This window comes from Ictidomys tridecemlineatus, chromosome X (assembly GCF_052094955.1).
Source record: "Ictidomys tridecemlineatus isolate mIctTri1 chromosome X, mIctTri1.hap1, whole genome shotgun sequence".
In the NCBI taxonomy this organism is placed as follows: Eukaryota; Metazoa; Chordata; class Mammalia; order Rodentia; family Sciuridae; genus Ictidomys; species Ictidomys tridecemlineatus.
Genome location: NC_135493.1, coordinates 113,111,230 through 113,127,873, shown reverse-complemented (window position 1 = coordinate 113,127,873; position 16,644 = coordinate 113,111,230). Strand labels below are relative to the sequence as shown.

The following is a 16,644-nucleotide window of genomic DNA, read 5'->3' as shown; positions in this document are numbered from 1 at the left end:
TGCTATTGATTTTCCAGGTGTAGGTTTAATGACATAACTTAATTAAGCTACTTGCAGAAAAACAGTTTTGCTATAACTGACTACATGCCATACTGTGTGGAGAACTTTTGGGATAATATTTTCCTGAAATTCCCCAAAGTCATAAATTAACAGTCTTACCAGATGGTGATAACAAACTGGAATTATCAGCATTTTCTGTCAAGGAAAAAGGTGATTTAAAATTAGTTTACTTTATGCACAAATTTGTAGGAGATGAACATCTTTAGTGGCAATGAATCTGAGTTGTAAATAGCTACCAAAAGAGGGCAGTATGTTAATTTACTATTATTCTTGACATTGATCAGTCCTTTTGAATTCTCTCCAAAGACATCTCTTAGAAATGATGACTAAAAACTTCAGCTACTGCCTAATATTCATTAAAACGTGTAGAAGTAAATGTGTACATCTGCATAAATTAAACTTCCATGAACTGTGTTTCTTTTTAGCACAGATATTAGCTATGCTTATTCTGCCACCTCTTGTATATAATTTCAATCTGATCAGACACCTCTCAGTGTACAAACTACAAGAGCTATTTAATTATTAATTTGGAGAAAATGCTCATGTTCCTTAAAAGTAATTCTCTTTTTTTCTCTATGTAAAATAATACAATCTTACTGGAGAAACTTCAGAAATGACAGAAAAACAAAAAACAAAAAAGAAAAGAAAAGCCACCTATAATTTTGCCACCAGAAATAAATGACATTAATATTTTAGTATATATTATTTTCCATGTGTATATCTACATATATATATTAATGTATATTCACATACATATATATATATATATTTATTTGTATAATAAGAAGGATCATATTACACAAAACTATTTATTGTTTTATATCATTAAACAAATTTCCAAATTTGTGATAAATGCATAGCATTTCAATGATTGGATGTACCATTTATCTATGACAAATTTCCTTTTTAATGAGCATTTTGATGTGGACGACTTTTCATTACAAATAATGCTGGATTTTTGGATACACACATGGCTCATTCTTTCAGAAATTCATGAATTTTGGTTGTCAAAATGCCCTATAGAAAACTTAAATTAGTTTACAGTACCCTTTGCTATACACAACAGTGTTATTTCCCCAAACCTTCCCTCACGTGAGGTGCCATAAGTTGTTAAAAAAATTAATTATAAAAGAATTGTTATTTTCTTTGTGGTATTCTGACATACAATTAATAGGAAAGAATAAGTATGTTTGGAAACTAAAGTTGCATAATGAAATATACCTACTATCATATGGGAGCCTATTTTCCTGAAATGATGGCAGGGTACTTATTATTTTCAGGGATAATCAAAATCATAATTGTGCTTTCAAACAGGATTGAATGATGCTTAATTCCCCACTTCCCCTGCAGCCAATAAGGCAAATATGGGCAGAGTGGTTAGTTGTCTTAGTACCCTAATGTAATTAGAATGACCTCCTCCTTAATCTCTGTTCTTTTTTTTTTTCAATTGATTTTTTTATTGGTTCTCAAAACATTACAATGATCTTGACATATCATATATCATACATTTGATTCAAATGGGGTATGAATTCTTATTTTTACAGATTGCAGGATCACATTGGTTATACATCCGCGTTTATACATACTGCCATACTAGTGTCTGTTGTATTCTGCTGCCTTTCCTATCCCTCATGCTACTTCTATATTCTATTGATCAGAGTCTATTGAGTTAACCTTTAAAGGGTTAATTTTTTAAATATTCTTGGGAGCACTAGGGGGCAATCAGTCATTCACATGTTAGTATAAGTTAATCTGAACTGGTTGAATTCTTTTGATCATCTAGAAAACACCTACCATACTGGGTAATGTGGAAAAGCACTGGGGAAAACCATCATGAGCTTCTCTGAGAATGACACTTATTAGTTTGGGTAGGTGAAGCCGAGTGGGGCAGGGGTGTGGCAAAGGCAGGGAACAGGATGAAGGTACTTGGGGATAGTGGAGTACCAGAGAATAGGGATGGAGAGTGATGCTGAAGAGCAACAGAACCTAACACAGCTTCCTTAACAATTTCACCCCATGACTAACCATAGGCACTAACAATTCCAATCTTTACTGCCAAATCTTTTGACCCAAAGCTGTATACTCACAGGGAAAGGGGTTCTGTTTCACCTCTTTCTTAGATATTAGAGGAAATGGGTAACCCAAGGGTAAGAAGAGAGCCAGAGCAGAGACTCAATTTTCCAGGAAAACCCATGAAACTGATTGGCCATCCCTGGGTAGACAGGTCTGACAGGCATGGACTCATAAGTAAGAGCTTAAACTTGATCAACATGTAAATTTCATAGGTTTTGATTGCAGGCAGAGCTGGGCATGTAGCCTGGAACTTACAGGGCTCCTGGCAGCTCCCAAAAGGATAGACAACAATCTGCTTTGATGAAGAGAGGGAATCTAGTAAACTAAAGCTTCAGTTTTTTAACCCGTTAATCCAAGTTTTGGGGGCTGGGGTGGTAGCTCAGTGGTAGAGCACTTGCCTAGCGTTTGTGAGGCACTGGGGTTTATTCTTAGCACCACATATAAAGAGATGAATAAAATAAACATCTGGCAACAGCTAAAAAAATATTTTTTAAAAAGTCCCAAGTTTTCAATTCTGTAAGCATAATAAATAGTCAAATATTATTTCAAAGTTACCATAAGTCTAGAAGCAACCCATGTTCTTATATGTGTTCCACATCTGGGATGACAGGAAAAAATGGGTTAAATTGTTACTGCCTACTTTTTCTTTTGGCAGTTTTTCCATTTGGTTTTGTTTGTTTCTTGCTTGCTTTTGGGGACCCAATTGCTTGGTGACTAACATTTATTCACTTTTTCTATCTCTCATTATGATGTTCTGTATCAATCCTCCTGGTCCAAGATAAAGACATCCTCACAGGTCTTACACTTTCCTGAACATCAGCCTATGTTTCCTCTTGTGTCTCTTCCAATTCACTTCCCACTTGTAACAATAAAGAGGTGGTCGTCATTTCCAATGAGTCATATATTTGAGCTCCATGCCACTCTTAGGAGACAAAACATTTCCATTGTTAAAAAGATTCATAAACAAAGGAAGGAAAAACATTTAAAAATTTCAGATTTTCCTTTGCAAACCTATAAAGAGCAAAAGTTAAAGCATTATTCATTTACTGAAGTCAGTCTAAATCAATAAATAAAATTATTGTAATCCATCTATAAAATTTACTCAATGTCACTCCCTGGTGATTTTTTTTTAAGACAAAGCCCATCAATTATGAGCAGGAGTTTGGTGAGCAGAAGCTTAGAATGGAAGCCAAGCAGAGCCAGGGGAACTGGAAACTTAAGAAACTGACCTCCTTCCATGGCGTCTTTTTCCCTACCTCACCTCCCTGGCACTTTTTTTCAGTTATTGCCACCACCTTCTGAACTCCATTCTCACAAGGCCAAGTGTGGTCCCAGCACTGCTATGTGAATATCCCACTGTCATTGCCTCAATATACCAAAGAACTCAGCCCTCATTACTCCACATCATTGCCATACTCCATCCATTCTTGAATTTAATAGCATTGCTGGTAACAGCAGCCAAATAATTCCAATTGAGAACTTCAGTGCATTAGACTCTTCTTGCTGCTATAATGAAGTACCATAAATTTAAAACACAAATTTGTTATCACAGAGTTCTACAGGTAATAAGTCTAGTACACATCTTTCCAGCTTGAAGTCAAGGTCAAGGTGATGATAGGTGAAATTCCTTTCTGGAGACTTTAGGAAATAATATATTTCCTGCTTATTAGGGTTATTGGCAGAATTCAGTTCCTTGAAGTTACAGGACTGAGGTTCTCATTTTCTTGCTGTGACAAATTGAGGGCCATGCTAAGTCTAGAAGCAATCCATGTTTCTTCCTCATTCTTCCATCTTCAAAGCCAGTGACAATGGGAAAAGGTTGGGGAGTCCTTCTCATGTGCCATCACTCCAATTCACTTCCTCATTACACTTTAAAAAAACTCACATGATGACTGGGTCTACCCAGGTAATCCATGATAATCTCCCTATCTCCTATCTCCCTATGGTCCTTAACTTTAATTATACCCACAAAGTCCCTTTTCCATGTAAGTTTTCACCCTGTCTTATAAAATTGGAAGTTTTAGAAGATGACCCCTTTATGTCAATTCTCTGGTCCTCTAAGGCATGCTCCGACTACAGAAGAAGATGGAGATGGCTCTCTCCTCTTTATATCGTAAAGTATTAATTGACTACATGAGTCACTTGGCATTGATATATATTATTTAACATTCACACTGTGTCTTAGTCCATTTTCTGCCACTATGACAGAATACCACTGGCTGGGTCAATTATAAACAATAAAAATTTACTTGGCTCATAGTTCTGGAGGCTGGGAAGTCCAAGATTGAGGGGTTGCATCTGGTGAGAACCTTCTGACTGTGTCATAACCTGGCAGAAGGGTAAGTGAGCTCATGAGATAGAGAGATATTAACCCATTCCCATGAGAATGGCAGCATTTATCTACTCATGATTGCAAAGCCCTCATGACCTAGTCACCTCTCAAAGATCCCACTTTTTCAATACCATCATGATAGCCTTCTAATTTCAACATGAGATTTTCACAGGAATTCAAACAATAGCACACTGGATAAATTATTTTTCCAACTACATACTAAGAAACTTGATGCTTTATTTATTTTCCTTCAAGAATCCAGTCCAGTGTCTTGTTCAAAAGTATTTTTAGATGAACTGATGAAATCATTAAGAAATCTCTATCATGGTAGAGCACTTGCCTAGCATGAAACCCTGGGTTTGATCCCTAGCATTGTGAAAAAAGAAGAGGAAGAAGAAGAAGAAATCTCCATCATCGGGGATCAAGCCAGGAACCTATGATAGGCAGTTCAAGAGCAGGAATTTAACTCAGAGAAATAGTGCAAAGGTGAAGTGCTGGAGCAATCCACAGAGGTCAGCTGTTGAGAGCCACAGCTGAAGGGGCTCCAGCAAACTTCCAGCTGATTGGCTCACAGCGGCCCCAGCAAACTTCCAGCTGATTGGCTCACCATGGCCCCAGCAAACTTCCAGCTGCCAGCTGATTGGCTCCTCTGCAGTGATGCTCATTGGGGGACTCTTGGCTCCGCCCACACAACCCAGCCAGTCGGCCTCAAGAGCAGGAGGAGTAGGGGGTTAAGAGGCTCGTGGGAAGCCGGTGGTGGCAGTTGGACTCTGAGGGAATTCCTGAAGAGCTCCTGTGGTGCGGCCTGTGTGTTCTAAAAATAAAGTTCGTTTCTGCTTGATAAGTGGCTCGTGAATTGTGCCCAGCCAGATTGCGGCATTTGGTGGCCTGCACGAGGAGGAACAACTGAGGGTAAGTGATAGGTAAACTGCTCGCCCCTGAGGGCAGGGCGAGAGCCATTTTAAGATTCTTCCTTGGTTTTGTTTCACTTTTTTTTTTAAGTTGCCTGTCCCTGGAGATGAGTGAGATGGAAGAAAAACCGCTCACATCTGAGGAAAAACTATTTGCGTCTGAGGAACAGATAGGGAGAAAGGACGGATGGACATATCAGGAGGATAGAAAGGCTGATATAATGATTTTTTGTTGCACATACTAGTCCAATCAGCTGGCAGCTGGAAGTTTGCTGGGGCCATAGTGAGCCAATCAGCTGGAAGTTTACTGGGGCCGCTATGAGCCAGTCAGCTAGAAGTTTGCTGGGGCCCCTTTGGCTGTGGCTCTCAACATCCAGCAATGGCAGGAAGCTGCTAGTACTTCCAGGGATGGAGGAAGAAGGAGGGAGGTGAAGTTACTAGATCCTAGAGAGGAAAGCCACAGAGCATGAGCTGAGACCACAGAGGGGGCTGTCCAGTGAGATGGAATCATGGAAGACGCACAGCCCACTATTAGAGATGCCAATCAGACAGGGGGAGAAATGCCCCAAATTCTTCCTTTCTTCCTGCAATCCCATCTCCTGCCATTGCTGCCCACTGGCCACATATAGCTGGAAGCCAATTGGCAAGGGGACGTGAAAAATATGGCATGGGGTTAGGTCTCTGTGATACAAAGCAGAGCAGGGGAAGCATGGGGATGGATCTGAGAATAATGAGACAAAATGACCTATTGTGGAGTTCATGAAGACTTGAGAAAATTTCTTGGATGACTATTACTCAATCTGAAATGGGGTAGTTATGACTGCCAATCACAGCAGAGAGATTACTTAACAGATCTTACAAGTGTGTGTTAAAATGTCCATTCAAATACATACTGAAGCAACATTTAAAATTCAGCAATTGAGAGCCCCTGTTGCCTACACTGTGACTTTGATCATATACTTGCTAGGGACTCTTCCTCTTTTTCTAATGTCCCTTCCCTGCTCCCTTGCTCCTGATTTTTGAGATCTCTTCCAAATAAACTACCTGCATCCAAATTATGCAAGATCTGGTCTGGGTGTTTGTTTTCATTTTTCTCTCTATTGTTTGACATTGTGGTAGATGTCAAGACTTCAAATGTGAGACGGTTGTCTACAAAGCTTTGAGTGCGGTAATACTAATGAGTCTTTACTTTCAACAAATTGGCCCCAAAGTTGGATGGGGGGAAAAAGGTTTAATCTTCTCAGAGTGGCTCTAGAAAGGATACAACTAGGCCCCCCCTGCATGTATATTTTAGACCCAACTGAAATTTGTAATTTGGTGGCAGTCTTCCTCTGGATTGAATTGCTATTCCATAGAGAGATAATTAAAAACAAGCCACCATGCCTAGAGACTCTTACATAGGAACCCCAAACAAAGAAAAAACAATTGTTATTATATTGGCTCCTCAGAGCTTGAGCAACGGATACTCTTCCAGAAACTGCATTTTCAGATTTTGCTACATAACCAAAAAAATAAATGAAAACATTTCTAATTTGGCACATCTGAAACATGCTTACTTGAGCTGTAACTATCTCACATCACACTGCTCAATAAGTACTCTTACATAATATATTTGTTAAAAGATTAATAATGACATCACTAAAGAAAACTTCAACTCTCAGTTGATGGAACTTCCCAAAGAGCAAATTGTCAGCAATTCTAGGTGGGTTTTGGTCAAAATGGGAAAGTGAAATGTGTTCTTGATCTCCTAGGTCCTGACTTGCTCTTCTTCCCCTTTCACACACTACCACTTCACATCCTCTCAGTCCTTTATCTTCTGGAACTGATCCTGACTCCCTCAGGGCTTTGTGTGCAAAGGTCTATGAGATGCATTTTGGAGTATCCCTAAATTCCCTGAAATAAAATGCAAATTTATGTGTGTGTTCACAGCCCCCCCCCAAGAGTAAAGTCTCAAATTATTTTTAATTAATAAGAATTTTTACGCTGGGTGCTACTGTGTAGGGCTGTAATTTCAGCAACTCAGGAGGGTGAGGGAGGAGGATCACAAATTCAAGGCCAGCCTCAGCAGCTTAGCAAGGCCCTGTCTCAAAATAAAAATATAAAAAGGACTGTAGATATAACTTAGTGGTAAAGCAACTCTGGGTTCAATCTTCTGCACCACCCCCCTCCAAAAAAGTAATTTATATAGTATTACTATGACTAGGCACTGTATAAGTGTTCACTTTATTTAGTCTATATAACAACCATATGAGATAAGTTATCCCCATTTTACGGTTAGGGCCTTGGACAACTTAGACCATCTGCAATTCGGTTTTCCATTTGGAAGTTAGGGATAAAATTAGTCATACTAACTGACTATGTACTTCCTGAGTACTACTGTTAAATACTGCTTATGTCAGTAACTAATACAGTGATACTTTCCCTATTCCTCATTTTCTCAGTTATTCATCTGAAAATAATTGCTCCCTTCTATGTTCAAGAGTTCCATTTCAGTTTTTTTTCTCTTCATATTATTTGCTTCTAATTTTCAAATTGCTTTAGGGATTACTTTGGAAACATGGGATGAGAAAGGAGAAGGGCTTCAGGAGAACAAATGACCCTGACTTGTTTCATAAATTCTTACAAAAGTCAAGACCAGGTGAAATTTTAAGGAAGGAAGTAGAAGGCACAATTAATCATGATGTTATTAGAGTGACCTTGAGTAGTATGTGCAGTCTTGCAAGGGTCATTGTTTGGCTTGTAAAATATAATATTAATATTTTTCTAATTATAACCAGAATATAGGCTTATGTGCAAAAAACTCCAAACTACAGAAAAATATAAAGAAAAACTAAAAACAAAACAATAATGACAAAACAAAAACAAAAGCCAGGCATAGTGGCACAGGCCTGTAATCCCAGCGGCTCGGGAGGTTAAGGCAGGAAAATCTCAAGTTCAAAGCCAGCCTCAGCAAAAGCGAGGCACTGAGCAACTCAGTGAGACCCTGTCTCTAAATAAAATACAAAATAGGGCTGGGGATGTGGCTCAGTGGTCAAATGCCCCTGAGTTCAATCCCCAGTACCCCCCCCCAAAAAAAAACGAACAACAACAACAAAAACCTCGTAGTCTTACCACTCCAAGATAAGGCTAGCTGGCTGAAAGGATCTTTAGAATATCTTTGGGTCAGCTGTAAAACTGAAACAACTAAATAGAGCCTGGGGAGATGTTAGCATCATCTTCTATTTTGAATTAACAGATACAAAATTGGGCTCATTAGCTTTCCAGTATGTGTGGTGGTGTTATAATGTTTCAATTAGGTAGGCTAACTACTTTTCCCTGATTTCCCTTTCCTGTGTGTTTTTGGTGAATGTGAGACCCAAGAGGATTTATATAGGGAATCTGGGCAGATATGGAGCAACGGCCATTTTGTAGTTCACACACATTGACAATTATCAGCTGCCTGACCTTGTTAATAGGAGGTTGCTGTCAGGCCTACAACTGCTCCACCTTCCCCTGAATCTTCGTTCAGCCATGCCAACTCCAGGGCCAGGTGAGTACTTAATTTTGTGATGAAGAGCCTGGCTTCTATGGGACATCCCTACCACCAAGGCCAAAGGCAACAAGAACTAACATGGCCTACAACTCAGGCTTGTGGCTTCCAGTTTGATTTTGCTCTCCCCAATCTTATGTTCATCCTCCCTTTCAGACTGCCTGCCCTATAGATGTCAAGTTCCAGCATCAGATGTGAAAGTAACAGTTTTATAACAATTGCTTAACCAGCTCCCACAGTTGTATAGTCAAATCCTTAAATCCCAGAGAGAGAGAGAGAGAGAGAGAGAATATGAATATTAGTGATTCTCCTTTTGTGACTGAACTCAGACTTACACAGCTTAAAACAAAAATTTTTTGAAGCACTTAAATTGTAGTTATGCTGTGCAACATGGCATCCGCTAGCCATGTGTGGCTATATAAAATTAAGTTCAAATTCATGAAAGTTAAGTATAATTAAAAATTTAGTCCCACAAATATGTTTCAAGTGCTCAGTAGTCACATGTGGCTGGTGGTTACTGTATTGGGCAACACAGATACAGAACACTTCCGTAACCTCGAAAAAAATTCTATTAGTGTTGGTCTGTAGTGACGATAACAGCTAATATTTACTGAATTCTTATATGTGGCAGATGCATTACAGACATCTGTTTTATATTCATTAACTAATATAACTATGAGATAGGTAATTCCACTTTACAGATAAGGAGATTCAATTACAATAATTAAATACTTTATTAAGGTTGGAGGTAAGATTTGACCCTACAAAGTCCAGAGCTTATAAGTCAACCTTATGCCACACTGTGAAAGTCCCAGTGACCTGGCTTGGCACAAAGGGAATGGGTAGTTCTGGTAGAGTTTCCTACCCTCAAATGACTCTCCAGTTTGGACAATGAGCACCTCAGTAGTGCCCATAACGGACTCCCCCAGTTTCCTTAGATTATATGAACTTGGCTTCTAATATGATGCCAAAAAGAAAAGGATGCCAACCTTATCCCACTCTACCCTCCAATGATAGAATGAGATGTGACAATAACCCTAGCAGAAGGGTACAATCAGATGCATTAGCTAAGATAACGCAAGCACTTAAATAATTAAACCCCCAAATTTTGGGGGCTTTATAAAATAGTTTGTTTTCCATGTTTCAAGTCCAGTGAGCAGCCTAGAGTAGAGCACTGGGGGTGGGGGAGGCAGGGGGAGGGAACACAGTTGACAGAGGCACTGCTTTCTTAAACATAAAGATTCTAAATTTGCCCAGGACAGTGATATCAGGAAAGCAAACAGGGAAGTTATAAGGAGTGAGCAGAATCAGGTGGGAGATATTTAATAGCCAGGACAGGCACACCTTAGATCTACCCACATCCATCGGCCAGAACACAGTCATATGGCCACTTTCAACTATGAGGGAACTAAGAAATGTAGTCCAGCTGTGTACTGAGGAAAAAAAGCAAAAGCTTTGGTACTATGCCAGCTAATGCCTGCCACATCAGATTTAATGAATATCATTAAGTAAGTAATGCCCGTTAAACTAATGATGGAACAAGATTAATGTTCAAATCACTCTCCTCTGGAAAAACCACCTTCTCTGGTTTTTTTGTCATGACATTGACAAGGTCAAAAGTCGGGGAATCAATATGAACTGGAGGAGAAATCCTTGCCCCGTTCAGGCTGAATATGAATCCCCCTTTCTTTGTGACTCATGCTTCCAGCTTCGCTTCCAGCAAACATCCAAATCATCATTCTTCCAGGACCCTCGAGAGTAGGACTCCCATGTGACAAACCAGTTCTGTAAACAACTATGTACTGGTAGAAACCACTAAGAGAGGTTGAAATTATGGATATCCCTACTGCATGGCAATCCTATTTAGTTGGAAAAGTTGCATTTTTGAGTTGCCTTTGTTTTGAAGCCACATTTACCCTTAACCTTTGCTGTGTTACTTCTGGATAGAAGACTTTTAGAAGGGCCCCTAGGCCTTTGTTTGTTGGTGGCTCCTGTTCTAATAGCTTTTCCTTATATTGTCTTTGGCTTGTCATGAGCTTTGATAGCCTGATCTGGAATTCCTCACTTTTCACAATCTGTGAGTCTGACTTGATAATCTTCTCCATATGAATAAAATGCCTGTATCCATTTATTTCCAATGGATGAAAGACTGTGCCTGATAACCAAGCCTTACAAACTTGGTTAAGAGACTGACTTTCCAGAGAGACTGACGGGTTCAGATCCTAGCTCTGCCTTGAATAAGATCCTGACATTTCTCTGCTTACATTTCCTTATTTGTAAAATGGGGATTGTTTACTTTGAATAAAATTATATTAGATTTACAAAGCATTTTATCACAGTACCAACATAATCATGATTATTATTCCTTCAGACTGTATAATTCTATATCCTTGGATAAAGTTTACCTTTATAAAATAAGCTGAGTTTTCCCCCTTGTGCAAATAATGTGATGTCAGTAATTTGTAAAGAGCATTTTAAAAACAAATGAAGATAATTTCTTTCCATGATTTGCATGTATGTGATCTCCATTCTAACTATAAAATATTGTTATCTACTCTCTCATGCTCAATTAGTGAGAATGTCTATTAGAACACAATGTTTGTCTAATTCAAGTTTCCATAGTTTAGGATCATATGAAGGCCACTCCTAGAAAGATCATGGGGTTCTGACCCTTCATATTACACATCAGAAGTTGTAATTCATGGAAATCCATTTCAGAGGCAAAGGAGACTTGAAGAAGATCCACTGAAATATTGGAAATTTTGCGAAGGTAGTCACTTAGACCATATTTTCATCATTTCAAAAATTGTTTATTTATCACAATATGCTGCAAAAGAAAATTAGAGTGTTCTGTTTGCTTTGTTTGGAATTATATCGATACTGGTTTTCTGCTGCCAATCAGACACTGGATACAGTCAGATGTGTCTTTGTTCAACACAAAAATAGGGGGAAAAAATCTTTACTTAAAATTTTAAAAGATAGCATCTTTTAGGACTTGGAGTTCACTGGGAGAAAAGAATTACAAAACAGATCATATGTGGGGAAAAGGCCAGATACCAAAATAATCCAGCCACCTCTGTCTATAAGTAAGGAAACTCAGGCCCAAAAATATAAAGTGATTTGCCCCAAGTTTACTCATGTATTCTGTATTTTGAAGGCCTACTGTGTGCTAGGCACTGTGTTATAGCAGGGAATAAGACAAAGTCCTTGGCCTAAAAAGAGTTTATGTCTGAGTAATAATTCTCAGCTCACAAGTTTTAAAATTCCACTTTGAAAACATTCTATAACTGAAAATGTCTCAGGAATTCAAAGTTATCCCCTCCTGCTTGTATACCAAACACAGAATTCGTTAGACTTCACTGTGAATCCAAATGTGTCTAATGACAAATCATATTTTATATTGGGCACAAGGCAAAAATGTCTATGTAGCTGAAAGACAATATGGCCATGTGGTCAGTTCTTGCTCATTCAATGAATCAGATCATTATAAGCAATTTTAACTTACTTGTTAAAGCAAGATTAGTACCCATTTTGTACTTTCATTTCTCTCTTCTTTAAAAAAAACTATACTAAATACTTTAGCAACATTAGGATACCTTTTACTTTATGCTTTGCACATTCCTAAAGGGCAAGGAGAGGAAAGGGTATAGGTCAAATAGGACACCAGTGTTCAAGACTAACACAATTGCCACAAATATCACTGAGAAAGCATCTATAATTTATCTTGATTTTTTTAAATGGCACTGTGATCTCATAAATATGAGATCTCCTGCCAAGATCAATGTGCTTCTTATAATTTCTTGAAGTAAGGATGCACCCATTCTCAAGATATATCTCAACAGTATGTTCTCTTGGAACATCAACTTAATCCACAGTAACTTAAATTAGTGGAACTATTGCTTTCATTTCTCAGACCTCTCTTAAATCTTTACTCAGTACAAATCCATCCCAGAATGAATGAATCATGGCAAAGTCGTGTAAAACCCATTTTTCAACTGTCTCAGTGACAACACTGGGGAAGTGGTTAAGAACTCAAGTTCTAGAATCCTACCACCTCCACTTTCCAGATGTGTGAACTTGGAAGTGAATCAAACTCCCCAAGCCCAAAATAAGTACTTTGTGCAGGCTGGTATAGAGGTCAGAGTTCTACAGAGCTGCTCTCTTAGTCTCAGTACTGTTTCTTTCTGGATAACCTTCAAAGTTACTTCATTGCTCTGAGCTTCAGTCTTCTCATCAGCAAAGTGAGGATAATATGAACTTCTCTGTCTACCCCTAGGGGACACAGTGAGATGACCTATGCTAAGGAGCTTACAAACCATCAACACCTGTAGAAAATGTTCAGTTGTAATAAGGGGGGTGGGGAGAATAGAAGTTCAGGGGATGGGAATAGGAAAGGCAGTGGAATGAATTGGATGTAACTTTCCTGTTCATATATGAATACATGACCAGTGAAACTCCCCATCATGTACAACCACAAGAATGGGAAGTTATACTCCTTGTATAAATGATATATCAAAAGACACTCTACTCTCATGTATATCTAAAAAGAACAAATAAAAAAAATGTCCAGTTGTGTTGCTGCTGTTACTGTTGTAACAGTAACTGTGGCTACTGGATCCTATAAAGAGAAATAATGAATTCACTTTCCATGAAGTTCCAAGCAATGATAGCACTGGCAACTTGAGGATTTACCAGTCAGTAAGAGCCACTCTCAAACTTTTATCAATTTTGAAGTCAAGGTATTTATTGGCTTCATTCTAACTTTAAAAGCTTTTAAAATTGCCTCACCTTAGAAATCTAGCTGTAAAAAATATGACTTCAAGTTGTTTCTAATTTTATATGAGTAGCCTCATATAGGGGAACAGCCTAAAAATGGAATTGCAGAGATGAGTGGTTCCCGGTTCAGCTAGAATCACTTGGGTCACTTTGAAGAACCCTAGTACTCAGGCTATACCCTCAGACCAATGACATTACAGTCTCTGGGGTTGGGATACAGGCATCATGTTTTCTTAAAGCTCTACAGGTAATTCCAATGTACAGCCAAGTGTGAGAACCTAGCATATATAATCAATGGCTCAAATATCACACAAGGATTTTCTGAATGACATTATGTCTGAGCCAGACTCCAAGGATCCCCAATTTCTCAGGACAAAGAATTAGGAATCTGAGCTGAGTGGTTGAACTCACATAATGTCAGACTGTGAAAGAATCTTAACAGTCAATCAATTGAGCTTCTTTATCATATAAAGGTGGAGAAATACATCCTTTAAGGGAATTCTAGTTAATGTACAGCTATCTCACTGAAGTCTATACAAAAGTTTGGAGGGGTAATTTGTGTTATATTAGAACTCACTGGGTTCAGATGAGGGTATGGCTGATGATATAAGATGAAGGGAGAGGCTCACATTTTAGAATATCTCTAGGCTTTAGACTAGGGTCACAAATCAAAACCAATCAACCATCCAGAGTTCATTAAGCACTTACTATGTGCAATGGAGGACACCCAAAGAGAGTAAAGATGTTACCCTTACCCTCAAGGATCTGAATAGATTATTTCCACATACTTGAAAAGGTCAAACCAGGAGAAGCAGAATTCAGGATGATGGCCTTCAACAATTTCTAGCAGAGTGTCCTGACAAGTCTTAAGTGTCTGCTATATATTAGGTTTCAGAGCAAGTTTTACATTTGCAGATACAATTGAGATGGAGAAACAATTGAAACAATAAACAAACCAAAAAATCCCTGAGCTTCCTTTGATGTCTCAGATGGTTTCATCTTGTTTTGGAGCCTCCAATCCAGAGGTATATAGGAAAGGGAATTCTTAAGTCTGATGCTTAAAGACAGCTATGTCTCTCTTGCTCTAAAATGATCTATATAACTCAATGTCTTTTGAATGATTTCACAATCTTTGTTTTCCCTCCTTTTTCTTCTGGTAGTCCAGATGGCATCCATGCTTGGGAATGGGGTGCTAGCAACCTTCTGGTAGCAGGAAGAAGTCTGGATCTGTGAGCTCACCTAGTGCCGAGTCCAGGATTCTCAATGGCCTCTCCAGACATGTCCTCTGTCTTGCAGGGTTCCTCAGTGTCCCGTTGAAATCCAGTGGTGAAGGCTGCATCTAATGGGCCCCACAGTCGATTCTCTCAGAATCCCATCTAGGACTAGGAGTTCCTTTCTTGATGATCCAGCTCCCTTCAGCTCTCACCACTGACAGACACTGTGTCTGTCACATTCTTTATCTGGCTCCCGGTCTAGGTTGTTTATGCCACAGTCTTTTCAGTCTTGTCTTTACCATTGGCTCTCAACACAGCTGTCCACTATGAAAATGAGGGCCCTTTAGAATCCCTACCTTAGCACATGAGAGCCAAGAGAAAATTAGAGGGAACACTGTCTCTGGCTTTCTCTCTGCCTAAACATACTGTCTTACCATTCTTCATCTATACAATTGCTCTGTGAGGAGTCCTTACCAGCAGTTCCAAGAGAAAAGTGGGATACGATGTTGTCAACTTTCAGTTTCCTCCCCCAATCTGTCTAGAATCTCTATCACTAATCTCCTTGTCACCATTTCCACATGCCAGGAAAGAGTCAGGGCTCAACAGAAGTGACTTCATGCCTGGGTGTGGAGACTAGGTGTGGAGGCTGTGAGATTGTCTGAGCATCATATCAATGACATGGTAAGTATTTATAATCTCAGTTTTACAGGTAGAATATTGTGGCAGAGGAAGGAAACCAGCACTGGGTTTGGTGTTAAGAGACAAAGTCAAACAAGGGTGGTTTTTTTTGTTTTTTTTTTTTTTGTTTTTCAGAAGCATAGAGCCTACCTCCTGCAGTGCTAACATCTTTTGCACAAGTAAGAATAGACTCCAAGAAACAAAGCATGAGAGAGTAGGGGGTCTTAGAGAAGGGGAACTGGAGAGGAAATTATCACTGGAAATACTTGCAGCACAAAAAGACCTAGAGAGAGAGAGAGAGAGAGAGAGAGAGAGAGAGAGAGAGAGAGAGAGAGAGTGTGTGTGTGTGTGTGTGTGTGTGTGTGTGTGTTGGGGATTATAGTTTATGAGATCACCAAACTGGCTCAAATGTGTAATTGTTTCCAAATGGGGAAGACAATTCTGCAGGAATGAAATTATAACCATCTTCCACTATTATGTCATCGTACCCTCTGGAAAATAGAATAGTTTTACCTAAAAGAAGACCTCCTTCGAAGACCAAAGAGGGGGGAAAAAAAAAGAAAGAAAAATAAAGAAAGGCATTGGCACAGGCTGGGAAAGCTAGAGGCCAGAGGTAAGTATACTTATCTGCCAAAGACAACTGGGCTTCTGGTAGACTGGGAATGATTGCCTCAACTGTCACCAAACTAGACAATTGAAAGTATTCAGGTCTAAGAATTCTCTCTGTTGGCCAGTGGCCTAATAAGAGCATTAGGCCCACCTCTCCCTGCTAACATGAGCTAGTGAGTTATCCCCAGGATGAAGCTACCATGTTTGCAGCCCAGATCCCCAAGAGCCAGGGGAATGACTATTCTCCAGTGGCTTACCTTGGGCTCCTTTTCCACCTTCTACCTGTGCCTCAGTGATAGGTTCACTCAATCTTCAGACACTTACTGAGGGTACTCTGGGAAGCCAGGTGGAGTATGAATAGTACTGGCTACAGATTCTGATGGCAAATCTTCTGGGCAAATGACTTAATTTCTTTGACACTCTATCTGTAAACTGACATGAAAAATATTCACTGTGAAGAAC

At 39.1% G+C, this 16,644-nt stretch overlaps 1 protein-coding gene across 11 annotated transcripts in view; it reads right to left on the bottom strand.

Moving 5' to 3' along the window:
* The window catches only part of Adgrg2 (adhesion G protein-coupled receptor G2), a 113,370-nt gene that overhangs the window by 43,399 nt on the left and 53,327 nt on the right, over positions 1–16,644 (bottom strand). For 8 of the 11 annotated variants that reach the window (XM_078035070.1, XM_078035062.1, XM_078035065.1 and 5 more), the window contains one exon: positions 160–195. The exons of the other annotated variants lie outside the window; for them this stretch is intronic. In XM_078035070.1, the coding sequence (XP_077891196.1) occupies positions 160–195 (36 nt within the window). The remainder of the gene's footprint in view (positions 1–159; positions 196–16,644) is intronic. 11 annotated transcript variants of the gene reach the window in all.